We start from the raw sequence: 15,918 nt of genomic DNA, 5'->3' as shown, positions 1-15,918 counted from the left end.
AACCACCCACCCACTACCCACCCACTCATCAACCCGCTCTTTTGACCGCTTCCTGGCATCGCACTCCGTCTCCACCGATCGTCATCTTCTCTTATCCTCGCCTGGCCTAACCTTCCCACTTGAGGCTCACCCACCCACTCACCCAACCACTCACCCGCCCACCCATCCTCCCGCTCACTCAACCACCCACTCACCGAACCACCCACTCACCAAACCACCCACTCGCTCACCCAACCACCCGCTCACCAAACCACTCACCCAACCACCCACCCACTCACCCAACCACCCACCCACTCACCCAACCACCCACTCACCCAACCACCCAACCACCCACCCACTCACCCAACCACCCATCCACTCACCCAACCACTCACCCAACCACCCACTCACCCACCCACCCACCCACTCACCCAACCAACCACCCACTCACCCAACCACCCACCCGCTCACCCAACCACCCACCCGCTCACCCAACCACCCACCCGCTCACCCAACCACCCACCCGCTCACCCAACCAACCACCCACTCACCCAACCACTCACCCGCCCACCCATCCTCCCGCTCACTCAACCACCCACTCACCAAACCACCCACTCACCAAACCACCCACTCGCTCACCCAACCACCCGCTCACCAAACCACTCACCCAACCACCCACCCACTCACCCAACCACCCACCCACTCACCCAACCACCCACTCACCCAACCACCCAACCACCCACCCACTCACCCAACCACCCATCCACTCACCCAACCACTCACCCAACCATCCACTCACCCACCCACCCACTCACCCAACCAACCACCCGCTCACCCAACCACCCACCCGCTCACCCAACCACCCACCCGCTCACCCAACCACCCACCCGCTCACCCAACCACCCACCCGCTCACCCAACCACCCACCCGCTCACCCAACCACCCACCCGCTCACCCAACCACCCACCCGCTCACCCAACCACCCACCCGCTCACCCAACCACCCACCCACTCACCCAACCACCCACCCACTCACCCAACCACCCACACTCACCTAACCACCCTCTCACCTTAATATTATAATGTTATTCCATATATGGCCATCGCCTCATTAATATTCGCGAGGGAGCGGTGGTCAACGTCACGTAGATTTCCACCCCTCCCCGCTCATCCGCCCCGCCCCTAACCCCGCCCCTAACCTCGCCCCTAACCCCGCCCCTCGCCAAGACCCGTCACCCGGATGTTGCTGCGCACGGCCCCATTCGTTCGCCGGCAAACCGGAAGCAGGAGGCGAGAGGAGTTGAAGGCGGCGGCGGCGTCGGAGTCGACTCCGAACAACACAAAACTACAAAGTTCCATCGCTCGCCATCCGCGTCCTTTAAACGCCAACCCGGACTCCGCGAGCCCCTCACGCCCTCTCCCACCCCCTCTTCCGTCTCGCCATGGCCTCGTATCGGGTGAGGGTTTCCTCCGTTGCTGTGTTGTTCTGGGGGTGTTTTGCGTGGCTTGTTCGCCCCAAACTTCGGCTTCGCTTCGACTGTTGCTATGGAGTCTGCGGCCACCCCAGGCTGTCTTCACTGATCAAGTGGTGGCGGACTGACTCCTGTACCTCCATCATCACCATCACCTCCACCACCATCACAACCATCACCACAACAACCTCCACCACAACCACAATCACCACCACAATCACCACCACGATCCCCAACCCCTCCTAACCGTCGCCATGACTACACCACGACTTTAACAACAACAACCACCACCGCTCTATTATCTCAACAACTTTAATCGTACGTACACTTTATATAATTGTTGTAAAGCGCATTGGAATAAGGCGCTGCTGTATATCAATCTTAAGATTTACGTTGTTACCCACTGCAGTGTTCCCTAACGCCACTGTCACGTTATGGTGTACTGTGTAGTGCAGGCACTGTGTGTGCACTCTTTAGGTTAAGGTCACGTAGGTAGAAAAATAAAATGCAAATAAAAAATATATCACGACGTTTCGATCGAAGCACAAGCGATCGTCCTAAGGCGAAACAAATCCAGTGGTGGAAGAGCGGCGGTGGAAGAGCGGCGGTGGAAGAGCGGCGGTGGAAGAGCGGCGGTGGAAGAGCGGCGGTGGAAGAGCGGCGGTGGAACAGCGGCGGTGGTTCTATTGCTAGATTTTGTTTCGCCCGAGGGCGATTTGTGATTGAAACGTCGTGATATATTATTTATTTTCATTTTATTTTCTTACCTACGTGACTTTAAACGTTAAGTGTTATAAGGGCACCACGGGGTGATCAGCCCCTCCCCACCCAGTCCCACCCCTCCCACCCCCCACCCAGCCCCTCCCCACCCTCCCCTCTCCACCCAGCCCCACCCCTCTCATTTTTGGATGCAGGACGGACGGACACAATAATCCCCTGTGGGCTGGTGTAACCAGGAGCTTCCTACCAGTATTACAGATACTTTGTAGTACACTAGTGCAGGTACTGTGTAGTACAGGTACTGTGCAGTACAAGTACTCTTTAATACAGGTACTGTGTAGTGCAGAACAGTTACTCTGTAGTACAAGTACTGTGTAGTACAGTGTGTGGAGTAGAGTTAACATCTCACCGTGGTGACTAGGAGATGTTATCTCCCTCGCCTAGTATACAGGAGGTCGTGGGTTCGATCCCGACCATGACACCTGATTGGCCTACACCAGAGACAGTCTTCTTTAAAACACACACAACACCTAATAATATAATGTAATGCAAGAATGTGCAAAAATTAGATTTTTAAAATAATTGATGTAGTGATTATCCGGCGCTTTTGAAAATCCGGCGCCCCCTTCCCTCACCCAGAAGCTGCTGGATAATCTATGATCTATCGTATAAATGTAAAAAAAATAATAATTTTACACAGCTATTTTTTCAGAAGCGACCTGGCCACAAATGGTAGCTCAACAAAGTGGCTTACCATCATCACGTGGAATATCATAGCAGCAGCCACATTTCCTCTGAATGCACGACGTTGATTCTAAATGTGGAGGGGAAAAACTGGAGGACCCGGAGAAAAATCTACGCGACCGCGGGGGGAGAGAGACGAAGATATACGACCTCCTGTATACCAGGCGAAGTAATTAATATCTCATAGCCACCGTGGTGTCAGGTTAGGGATCGAAACCACGACCTCCTGTATGCCAGGCGAGGTAGCTAACATCTCGCCACCGTGGCGTCAGGGTCAGGATCGAACCCACGACCGCCTGCATACCAGGCGAGGGAGTGAACAGCTTGCCACCGTGGCACCCCAATTAGTTTATCGTTGTAGTTTATAGGATATTTGAAACCGCTCGTACGTGATCTGGACCACCCCTAGGTTGACTCGGCCCTAACTGAGCTGGGGTTAATTGTTGTTATCAGGCGGCTGACTCGAAGCGGGAGGAGTTCCGTAGGTACCTGGAGAAGTCGGGCGTTCTGGACGCGCTCACGAAAGGTGCTGATTCACACCCAGACACTCATTCACTCACACACCCAGACATTTATTCACTCACACACCCAGAAACTCATTCATTCACACACCTAGAGACTCATTCACTCACATACCGAGAGACTCATTCACTCACACACCGAGAGACTTATTCACTCACAGACCTAGAGACTCATTCAAATTCATAAACTCATTCACTCACACACCCAGAGACTCATTCACTCACACACCTAGAGACTAATTCACTCACAGACCTAGAGACTCATTCAAATTCATAAACTTATTCACTCACACACCCAGAGACTCATTCACTCACACACCCAGAGACTCATTCACTCACACACTGAGACTCATTCACTCACACACCTATAGACACATTCACTTATACACCTAGATGCACATTCACTTACATACCTAGAGACTCATTCACTTATACACTGACAGATGAATGTACTTGTACACTGAGAGACTCATTCACTTGCACACCTCGAGACTTTCACTTATACACCTAGACGCAGTCACACACCTAGGGACTCATTCACTCACACACCCAGAAACTCATTCATTCACACACCTAGAGACTCATATTTTAAGTCTACGGGCAGTGCTGAGGCTCCAGGCAGTTCTGTCTACGGGCAGTACTGAGTCTATGGTGCAGTGTTGAGTCTACGGTACAGTGTTGCATCTGTGGTGCAGTGTTGAGTTTATGGGCGGTGTTGAGTCTATGGGCAGTGTTAGTCTATGGCGATGGTTACTACACACCGCGGGCCAGGTACTAATTTGAGACCGAGCTGACCTAGGGAAGGCCCAGCACCGGAACCAGATAATCGTCACTGGTGTTGGCTGTGAGCGGGAATCGAACTCGGGTCGCCAGGTTCAGAGCACACTTATTCATATTTCCTTGTACACGCGCATTTGTCAAGCGTTGGCGCTGTGGATAGCTTAATATCGGTAGGGCTGCCCGAGGTCAACTCGGCCTTAAAAGAGCACCTGTTGCAGTGTGGGAACATCAGCACCGGGGAAACAAAGGCGGCCAGGTATGTGCCGTGGTGCCGGCCTTCATAGGCGATGCTACTCACGAACAGCACTTGTCCCGACAGTCTGTTAAGGGCTATACGGGGGACCTTTGTCTTTGTGTGTGCGTGTGCAGTGCTTGTTGGTCTGTACGAGGAGCCAGACAAACCCAACAATGCCCTGGAGTATCCTCAACCACGCCACTCAACCACGCCACTCCACGTTTAGAATCAACGTCACATGTTTATAGTATTTATCTTCTGTTATCAATTTCCACGTGCTGGTGATGACAAGCCACCACTTCGGTGAGTAGCTATCATTTGTGATGGCCAGATTGCGTTTGATTGAAGAGCTCCATAGGTCAGTGGGGCCTTACATCTGTGATAGGAGGGGGGCCCATCGTGTGAGTCGGCGTCCGTTGCGTGTGATCTTTGGGACCCCCCCAGTGTCAGGACCCCCATGCGTGATTGGGTGTGTGATTCTAGGGGACCCTAGGGGAGCCTAGGTAACCCTCCAGTGTTAGTATCCCCCCATGTGTGTTATCCTAAGAGAGCCTAGGGGACCCCTCAGTGTCAGGTGTGAGGGGTTGGTAACCCACCTTTCATTATTTACCACTAAACCACATGAAAAATAAAGAACGAAGTTTGTGCCGGAGGCCCCGGGGGGACAGGCATTTATGACGTCTGCTGGCCAAACCCATTTCGCGGAGCCTGGAGAGGTAATCTTTACCCTTGGGGTTCCTCCAGTAAAATGAAATAGCCATTGCAGGAGACCACTTGGAATGTTCGAATGCTCATTCCTCTGTTGGGAGCTGTACCGGTACCTCCTGAATCTCTGCGGTATTCAGGAGGTCCGGTGGACTGGCTCTGGCTCCTACCACTGAGGGGTGGACAGTCCTCTACTTGGGGCAGGAGACTGCCAAACAACACGGAGTGGCTCTTCTGAACAAAATAATTAAGGCGAGTGTGGGAGCGTGGCGGTGAGGTGTGATAATTTGTAAGCCCTAACATGTAACAGGTGCAAGCTGAAGTGGCCCCTCGGGATAGAGTCATCCTGTTGGGTGACTTTAATGCCTGAGTGGGTCATGAACCTGGCACCTGGAGTGACTGGAAGGCATGGGCCAGATCAGCTCAATAACAAGGGTAGGAGGCTGCTAGACTTTTGTGCAGCCCATGGGCTTGTAATTACCAACATGATGTTCTGACATCGGTGCATCCACAACATCATGGATGCATGCTGGGTCCAAGCAAGAACATCTGCTGGACTATGTAGTGACTACAGCGGATGCGGGCCCATGTCCTTGAGACCAGGACCTACCATGGAGCTGATCTGCCCACCGACCATCAGCTTGTCATCTGTAAGATGTGCCTGCCATTCTTCCACTCCAGTGGTGGGTGTATATCCAGAACCCCATTCAAACCCATAGTGGTTGGTGGGGCAGTTGTGGAGAGCGTGGAGAGTTTTCCATATCTGGGCGGTATGCTCATGACCGGCTCGGTTTGAAAGCAGAGCTCTCCGAATCAATTGATCAGCATTATCTTTTCATCGTCTGCGTAATGCTGTGTGGAAGCTACCTGGTCTGTCGCTCCACATGAAGCTTCGGGTCTTCTCTGCCACGGTCATGCCCTTCTCTGTTCTTGCAAAATGTGGACCCCCCTAATGGAACATCTTTGCCGCTTGAAAACATTTAGGCTGGCCTGCCTTCGATCCATCCTGGGTTTAACCCGGCTGGATTGTCTGAAGAGCTCACAAATCCTTGAAACATATGGAAAAAATCCCATCGGTGAGCTCCTCTGGCAAGCAAGGCTGCATTGGCTGGGTCATGTAGACCACATGCCCAGCCACCACATGCCTAAACAGCTTTTGTTCGTGGTGCAAGAGGATGTGGAGCTCAGTGGACTTGCTGATGACTGGTACTAGCGGTGTCAAGATCGGCCTCAGTGCAGGAGGCTCGTGAAGGACACTACTGGGCATTTGGAGGCAATCGCCCTCCAACAGCAACAGAGGGCAGAGGAGCGACGCTCACAACAATGAGCGGAAGGCCCAGTTGCTAAAACACAGCAAGTTGGCTCAGTAGGGGGCACAGGTGGTGCATCGGCCAGTCATCTCAGTCATCTCAATCAGTCGACCCATGGCACCTAGATCTGTCCAGTGACCTGCCAGCAGGCATTTGACACTTCACGTGGCCTTAAAGTGCACATTGCCTGGCACAGGCACCATGGTGATATTACCGCCACTTAGTGGCGAAGGTCGGTCATTGTTGTCGTTGAGTGATCCTTGACGTCGCTGCTCAGCTTCCTGAAGCAGCACCTGAGCTCTGCGGGCCCCGAGGGGGCCGATGTAGAGGCCCTGCGCCTCGAGGCCTCTGAACTGCGCCTCAAGTTGGACTCCCTGGCCGAAGAGAACCGCGAGCTCAAGGGCAAGGTGAGCGGTGTCCTCGTGGTCACGACTATAATGATGCAATCGTTGATGATGATGATGTCGATGTAATCATTAATGATGTATGGCAGAACCCCTCTTAAAGGTAATTGGTTCCAGGAAGCCGGTCGTTAGGCGAGTAAATGTTTCCACTTCAAAGCACAGCAGACACTGAATGTAAACAATGCCCCAACACCCATGAATGGACGTCGCTGATTGGCCGAGGCCTGGTCAGACCACTTTGGAACTCGCCGATTGGCTGAAATTGACAGTCGTGTGCTCGTCATAAGTCGTCGTTAACAGGGGAATGGTCGGTAAGGGAACACATTGGGCTCTATGGAGGCCCATCGTTAAGCAATTAGTCGTTAACTACACTATACACTACTATACACTACTATACACTACACTACTATATTCTACACTATACGCTACACCACTATACGCTACACCACTATACGCTACACCATTATACGCTACACTATACGCTACACCACTATAAGCTACACCACTATACACTACACCGCTATACGCTACGCAACTATAGACTGCTGCTGTATACTATACTATACATTACAATATAAACTACTATATACTATTCTCCACATTGGGCGCTATGAACGCTCGTCGTTAAGCGATAGTTAACAGGGGTGGTCATTAAGAGGGGTTCTACTATTATTATTTATGATGATGACAATGTAATCATTATTCATATCAATTATAGTGATGTCGACAACAATGATGATGCTGCCGATGTAATCATTAACGACGATGATGATGAAATCATTAACGATGTAATTGTCACTGTCATCGAAACGCACGTGCAGAGAGAGAGGGGGGAGAGACTATGGCTGATGATGGTGGTGGCTTGAGCTCTTCATCCAGCAATGGAGTGACCATGGCTGATGATGTTTATGATGATGATGTAGGCTCCGCCAATGACGATCAGGAAAATTACAATGGCCAATCATGCACAACACATGCGGTAAAACTGTTTTGTTTTACCAGGTAAGGCCCTACTGAGCTATGTAACGCTTTCAGAAGCGACCTGGCAATCACAAATTATGGCTCAACGAAGTGGCTGCCATCATTGTGCACGTGGACATTTATTGCAGTCACATACTCTAAAGGCGTGACGTTGATTCTGAATGTCGAGGTAAAACCGGAGGACCCGGAGAAAATCCACGACCACTGCGGGGAGATAATAGAGAGAGAGACCCAGACTCCAAACATACAGCAACAGGCATCATCAGGGTCAGGATCGAACCCATGATCTCCTGTATACAAAGCGAGGTAGTTAACATCTAGCCACCATGGCATTGGGGTTGGGATCGAACCCACGACCTCATGTATACCAGGCAAGGTAGTTAACATTTCCTATCCACCGTGGACGTCAGGGTTGGGATCAAACCCACGACCTCCTGCATTCCAGGCGAGGTAGTTAACATCTCCGAGCCACCGTGGCATTGGGGTTTGGATTGGACCCACGACCTGCTGCATACCAGGCGAGGTAGTTCACATCTTCTAGCCACTGTGATGTCGAGGTAGGGATCGAACCCACGACCTCCTGCATACCAGCTGAGGTAGTGAGCATCTTGCTACCATATCGTTGGGGTCGGGATCGAACCCACGACCTCCTGATACCAGGCGAGGTAGTTAACATTTAGGACACCGTGGTGCACGCTACGCAATGATGGCAGCTGCCGTTCACCTCTCAGGTAGTGGTGGCGGCTATGCGGCCGTGGGTGGTGCATGCCCTGTGTGTGTACGAGTGTGGGGGCAGCGGTAGTGCCGCTATGAAACCCGGTGACCCGAGTTCAGTTCCCGTTCACGGCCAACACCAGTGACAGCAGCGATTATCTGAACCCGGTGTTGGGCCCTCCCGGAGATCGACTCAGCCTCAAATTAGTACCTGATGCAGTGGTGGTGCGTCGTAAACATTGCCACTGGGGGAGACAAAGGCAGCCGGGTGTGTGTTGTGCTGGCCACCCACCCCCTTGTGTACCTTCATAGGCGCTGCTACTACTCGCTATGAACAGCACTTGTCCCGACCGTCTGTTGAGGCTACCTGGGGATCTTTGTCTTTGTTTCCACAGCTGGCTCGCTACGAAGCGGTGGCGGACGAGGGGCGCACGGAGTAGAGGGGGGGGGTGGAGGACGCAAGGCACTGGGGAATGCACACACAAACATAGACACACAGTCACACACTCTCACACAGAGACACACACAGACACACACTAATACACACACACACTCACACCTAGACACACACACGTGCATGCACACACTCTCGCGCACACACTCACACACGCACATCCACGTGGGTATGGGTATGCACATGAAACACTCCCTTTCCTCCCACGCTCGCTACTCTCACATTCTAACACATAGTCAAAGGTCCCCCGTGTAGCCCGCAATTGCTGTTGGGGAAGTACTGCTAGCGAGGGGAGCACCCACTAATACCCACCCAACCCAACACTTGGTCTAACACTCAATCTAACACCTACCTAACCTAACACCAAATCTAACACCCACCTAATCTAAGTCTATCACCCCATCTAAAACCCAGTCACACTTAGTCTAACACCACCTCCTGCCTGTCTTCTCCACCTGGGTTCCTTTGGTGTTACTGGGGTGGAGTCTTTGCCGTGACCGGGGTGGGCGGAGTTAGTGACTTGTGAGCGGGGTTAGTGGCTGGTGGGTGGAGTTGGTGGCTGATGGGTGGGGTCAGTGGTTGGTGGGCAGAGTTGATGGCTGAGGGGGGCGGAGTTAATGGCTGGGGGCGGGGGTGAGGGACTGATCATCGCACTGAGTTCACATTCTTTTTTTCAGTCCACCCTCTGTGCGACAACGATGACAACAGTGCGGGAGAGAGGAGCAGAGATCATTTTTTGTAATTACAATCTCTGTCCCTGTTGTGGAGTGTTTCATTAAAGGAAGTGGTTTGTTTGAATGAGAGCCGTGGTGGATTCCTTTCGGGGGGGGGGGGGGCGGGGGGGGGGGTGTTCGGGGGCAGAGATAATTCTAAACTACTGAACTATAAAATCTTATTTTAGCAGGTGAGGCCCACTGAGCTATGTAGCTCTTTTTCAGAAGCGACCTGGCCACCATTGATAGGTCAACGATGTGGCTTATCATGTTGAAATGTATAGCAGCCAAATACTCCATAAACGCAAGTTTCTAAATGTGGAGGACCTGGAGAAAAAAATCCATGCGACCTGGGAGAGAGACGCAAACTCCAAATATACAGCTGGCGTCAGGGTTGGGATTGAATCCACGACCTCCTGCATACCACGCAAGGGAGTTAACATCTGGCCACAGTGGCACCCGCAGGTGGGGGGGGGGGGGTACAATAGGAGGACATTGTTACACAGTGGCCTTCACTTTGTCTTCTTGGTTTAAAATCGTCTTTAAAAGGTGGACTGCACCCTCCCTAATGCGACAAGCAGTGGTTCTCAACCTTTGAAGTTTGTTTTGACCGTGTACCTCCCCTTGCCTGACCCAACATGGTTCTAAACAATACATGTGTAGTTAGTCACTCGGAGTCACTAATCGTAGGAGGCACTCTATTTATTACAGCCTTCACAGGCACAAGGGTTAACTACATTAAGGGCAGGACAGCTAACAGGCTGCCTGACTTACAACGCCGAGAAGGTGAAGATGGTGACGAAGACTCCAGCCGCATGACGGTTCCACCCTGAACCTTCGCTCGGGGTCCTTTATACACCCAGCGTGGCCCCGCTCCGCCTTTGGCCACGTTCCCCTTCTAAAATCCACCAGAATTTTCCCGAGCTTTACCACACGTACCCCCTCTATCCCCCTTGCCTCACGTCCCTCTCTCTGGCTCATCACATCCTGCTGGCAGACAAAGAGATGGATTTGTGCTGCACTTCCGATCCTCTTCTGTGCCAGCAACCAATGCTATGCGCCACAGTGACACATTCCATGTCACTTCATTACCCCCCCCCCCCCCCCCGTGAAAAAAAAATCAGCCGTCCCGGCTGACATCCATACCTCGTGTAGCGGGACAACGAACACAACAATAGCAACCGTCATCCTACCTGCCAGTAGTATTAACGAGAACAATAAATAACCGGAACAATAAAAAAAAAGTTGCGAACACACGGGAATAAACCCGGCCCCCAGGAATATACAACACCCCACGACCGTCTGTGTGCCGCAGCCCGCGAGCACAGGAAGGACCTCGGTTCAACCGACAGCCATAGCCTGGCTCGTGTCTGCGACTACCTGCCAGACGGCACTAAATAATAAATAGGAGAATGGGAAGGGGTGGGTTATTTGAACCGAGCAGTTTTGGAATGCGTCCTCGTCGCTGGGCCCCCAGGTGAGGCAAGATTGGGTTTCCTGAGGACACCGGGGACGATTTGTCAATGGCCTAAGGGGCGCGGCCCCTCCCCGGAAGAAGATGAAGAGGGAGAAGAACCGGGTGGCAGCCGTTCCGTCCTCCCTGGCCCGCCTATGGACGGTGCCGCTGGTGGTTCCACGGGTGTCAGGTGCTAGGATCCTGTAGGCGTAAGAATAGAGTCTCGGTGAGGCGCAACCTCCGTGAGCGTATGCCCGGGCACGTCGGACACATCAGATACCCGGCCTTCAGGTAGTGGGGATGAAACGACCTCGCAAGGTGAGAAATAGGATTTCAGCCATGACGGGTGCACATACCAATGCCGCGACCGACCTGGATCCGCATGCACTGCAGCCTCCGGACCTCAATCACCTCAACTGGGCCCTGCCATGGCTTATGCAATTTAGGGGACATGCCCTGGGGCACCTGGGGTCAATGCAGCCATGCCTTGTCTCCAGGTTTCCATGGGTTTCCAGATCCCCGGAGCCTCACAAGCTTTTCATTTTTGGCCTGCCGTTTTGCCGAATTCCCCCGAGACGCTTTCTGCGCTTCCGTCAATCGCTGGAGGGTAAGGTGCATGGGCATGGGCACAGCGACCTTTTTGCCCGGCCCCATGTCTAACTGAGCCTCCATGGGGGGGTCGCATTCCCTCCCATACATGAGGAAAAAGGGGGAGAACCCAGTTGAGGCGTGAGGAGCCGTTCTGTATGCAGCGAGAACACCCAGAACGTGTAAATCCCAACCGGACTACGCCTCGTTGACCTGTTAGCACAGCATGGACTGCTTCTGTGCAAGCGCTCTACCATCCCGTCAGTCTGGGGATGGTAGGGTGACATCCGGATTTTTTTAGTACCGAGGGAATCGCACACCTCTTTTAATAATTTAGGAGAAAAATTCCGGCCCTGGTCCATAAGGAGACGTTCCCAGGGCCCCCTTATCCAAAACATACCCATGCAGGAATGCATCCGTGATGGACGCAGCCGATTGATCCGGCAAAGGCCATGCCACCAGCCACCGGGACAGGTACTCCACCCAGACGAGCAAAAATTTGTTTCCCCTCGGAGTGGTGGGAAATGGTCCAAGGATGTCGAGATCAAAGAGCTTCACCATTGGAACCTCATTTGCCAGTAAAAAATATGATAATTCATCTTCTTGGTTCTTTCGGTAAAGTCACGTAGAAGGGAAGTAATACAATAATAAAAATAAAACATTAAATAATTCTCACGACGTTTCGGCCACAACGCAAGCAGCCGTCCTCAGGTGAAAACCAGGTCTGTCGAGGCACTGTCGCCTCTCTCCAATGAGCCAATTGCCAGAGCAATCATTGGATTTATCGAAAGATGCAATTTTTGAGTGAGCACTACTGGAGCATGAGTCACTAGTGTCTGGAGAATATCTCAACAGCATCGACCGATGAATCTTCGTTTCCCCAAACACAGCCACCGCCAAACTCACAAGGAAGACTTTGATCTCAATACATTGTATAGCATTTATAACATCACTGTAGTTTGGACTATTACTGAGAACCACTGATATACTGAATTGTTACATATTACTTGATTCTTGGACGTTAACATTACATACTCAATATGGCTCAATATGTATAACCACACACAGTCACGCTATACTTTAAGTTTGACTCACCAGCCACTCCATTACATACAGCCATCTCTCAAGATCCAACTGCATGGGATCTAAAGTGGAATTTTTTTCAGGACCCATTACAACGCTTTGAATGTCATTTTGATATAACTTCCTTATCGTTCTAGATTTGTGGATCGTCTGATGCCTTGAGTTATTCTGTAGATGCCATTGAGTTATTCTTCTCTAGATACTCATTCCGATGATTTTATGTTTCAATTGATGTACTGCTAGCTTTGGCTATAATTACAAGCTATAGCAATCAGATGATTATTCAAACAATTATTACAGCAATTGTAATCATTTTGGTTGGTTGAATATAACAAATCTACTTCGTTGTCTAGACGCACTTTCATCAACACTATTGTCTTTGAATATATTTTTAAAACGTCAACACGCTATGAAGCGTGCACTTCTTCGTCCAGTAAAACTCGAGATCACCATTGAAATGTATTTCGCTAGTAAGGCCTGTCAGAGGCGTAGCAAGGGGGCGGGGGGGGGGTACATATGTCCCCGGGCGCCAAGGTAAAGGGGCGCCAAAATGAGGCTTACAACGTTACATTGTAACTTATTGCGGCGGGCGCGGCAGCCTGAAACTACTGCACAAATCTACACCTCAACCTAAAAGTTTATATATCCCGCCACACACAGCTTACATGTCATGTAATTACATTTTGGTACGCGCGCCTATTAAGAACTTACATGGAAGAACATCCCAAATAACAGACAGGTGCAGTCTTTCAGCCTTATTCACTGGCCTGTTTTTTGGTGGCGGAAACTACGACGGCCTGAAACACGCTGGAGTGCACGATCAGAAGCTGTTAAAGCTATCTATGAAGGACTGGATGAGCTAGTAGGGCTGCTAGACAAATTATCGGAGGACGTAACTATGACACCTGAAACCAGAAGTGATGCAGAACAGTTACGGGCATCTTCTTGGTACTTTCGGTAAAGTCACGTAGAAGGGAAATAATAAAATAATAAAAACAAAACATTATAAAATAATTCTCACGACGTTTCGGCCACAACGCAAGCAGCCGTCCTCAGGTGAAGAACAGGTCTGTCGGAAAGACAGCGTCTGAATGAAACACCACCAGGCTTGGAGCATATATTTAAGCTGGGTTGGAGGGGGAAGAGCGCCTTGACAAAATAATTTGCATATCAAGAGGAATTTAGCATATTTATGGGGAATGCAAATATGGGATTAGTCATTACTTGTGGAATGCGTAGGAGGTGGGCGGGGGGTTTCAAAGTCATAATATGCCCGTGCATTATGCAGGATTAGCAGCATCAAAGGGAGGGATTAGGGTTAGCATTAATTAAGGGAAGGAATGTTAATAGTATGGAGCTGCAGCAATTAAACCACCACGTAAAAAAACTAAAGTATAAACTACATCAGTATCATTAGTATACTAAATATACCCTCGACAGACCTGTTTTTCACCTGAGGACGACTGCTTGCGTTGTGGCCGAAACGTCGTGAGAATTATTTTATTATGTTTTATTTTTATTATTTCCCTTCTACGTGACTTTACCGAAAGAACCAAGAAGATGAATCCCTGCAGTCAGGAAAGCTTTAAATCGAAAAGTTACAGGCATGCTTATTAAATTTTAACTTCATAGTTTATTACATTTCTGGAATGTCATTCTTGGAAAAATTGATCGTGTTCAGAAGCGCTTACAGGATCCTACTATGAATGTCAAGGAAGCAGCAACTGATCTTGAATCTTTGGAACATGAATTTGTCAAGATTTGTGATGATTTGAGCCAAGTTGCTGTAGAAAACGCTAAAACAAGATGCACAGCCTGGGGGATCGATGTGGACAGAAGAATTAGGCGACGTCGGAAGATGCCAGGAGAACTGGCAAGAGATGCAGGACTTTCAGCAGAAGAAGGAATTGTGCGCGTTATGAAGAGCGTATTTTATCGACTTCAACAGGAGATGTCAACACAGTTTTTATGACTAAAAGACCTGAACACAAAATTTGGATTTCTGCTGGACATCAAAACTCTTCTATCCGACACAGATGTCGATGCAATTCGTCGAAATTGCACAGATTTTGGAAATTTCTATGACACAGAAATCAATGGCCACGAACTTTTCACGGAATGTTCTGCCTCACGGCAGGAGTTTTGCCTCACGGCAGATCCGGGGGGGGGGGGGGGGGGGGGCGTATGTACACAGAAATTTCCTGTTTTTGATGCTAATTTTGGTCACGTGACCAGGAAGTTGCGATTTAAGATTCCCGCTCAACCACGCGGGCGTCGGCCATTACACACATAATTCAAGATGGCGGCACACATCGCGTCCCAGTGAAGCCAGCCGCAATTGTCCATTGTGGGACCTTAAGAAGCATTGTCTGTAAGTTCGTTTATGTTCTTATAATATTGGCAATGCTGTTATAATGTTAGAATGACCGTTATAATGATGTAAATGCCTTTATAATACTGTTAAATTGTTATGATAAATACGAGGCCTAGTTAACAACGAAGCCTGCAACTTTCCTTATTGTGAATGTTACTTGTAATTTAATAAGTCGAGTCAAACTTGTACCCAAGTAACTATATTGCGATCCTGAGAGCAAGGATGACGAAATATCTCATCCACAATTTAGTGTTATGTGTAATACTGTACATTTGGGGTGCAGTGTGATGAATACACGATGTGCCTTCATGTAACACAGCAGCTTATGCTCTTGTATAGTTATTCAGTGGTAATGAAGGGGCCTGGTCCATCCAGGATCTATTGTTATCTAAGACAATGTTATGATGCTGTGGTGTGTTGTGTCTATACCCCTTTTTTAATATTAAGAATAATTCAGCCAACATATATACTATATAATTTTAATAGACACGGGGCAACTTGGGAGCAGACAAAGACGAGCGGAAAACCCGTTTCCCAACTCCACAGCAGATGTGAGCACACCTCGCTTCAAAGGCCAGAAGGCAGGAAAGAGACCGCCATCAAACGTCATAACACCGCCCCGAATTTCACACAAGAACAAAAGGGGGGGGGGGGGGGGGGAATTGCAAGGGGTTGTTAGGATAATA

At 50.2% G+C, this 15,918-nt stretch overlaps 1 protein-coding gene across 1 annotated transcript; it reads left to right on the top strand.

The window, feature by feature from the left end:
- The first annotated feature begins 1,235 nt into the window (after positions 1 to 1,235).
- On the top strand, positions 1,236 to 9,816 carry MYCBP (MYC binding protein). The gene is made up of 5 exons (XM_078884072.1): positions 1,236 to 1,435; positions 3,368 to 3,440; positions 4,585 to 4,633; positions 6,743 to 6,872; positions 8,960 to 9,816. The coding sequence occupies exons 1-5, from the start codon at positions 1,421 to 1,423 to the stop codon at positions 9,002 to 9,004; spliced, it is 312 nt and encodes a 103-aa protein (XP_078740198.1). The 5' UTR covers positions 1,236 to 1,420; the 3' UTR covers positions 9,005 to 9,816.
- Positions 9,817 to 15,918: the final 6,102 nt, after the last annotated feature.

The sequence above is a fragment of the Lampetra fluviatilis genome, chromosome 77 (genome assembly GCF_964198595.1).
Source record: "Lampetra fluviatilis chromosome 77, kcLamFluv1.1, whole genome shotgun sequence".
Taxonomy (NCBI): domain Eukaryota; kingdom Metazoa; phylum Chordata; class Hyperoartia; order Petromyzontiformes; family Petromyzontidae; genus Lampetra; species Lampetra fluviatilis.
Note: the sequence above shows the minus strand (reverse complement) of the source record. Positions and strands in the feature narration are given on the sequence as shown.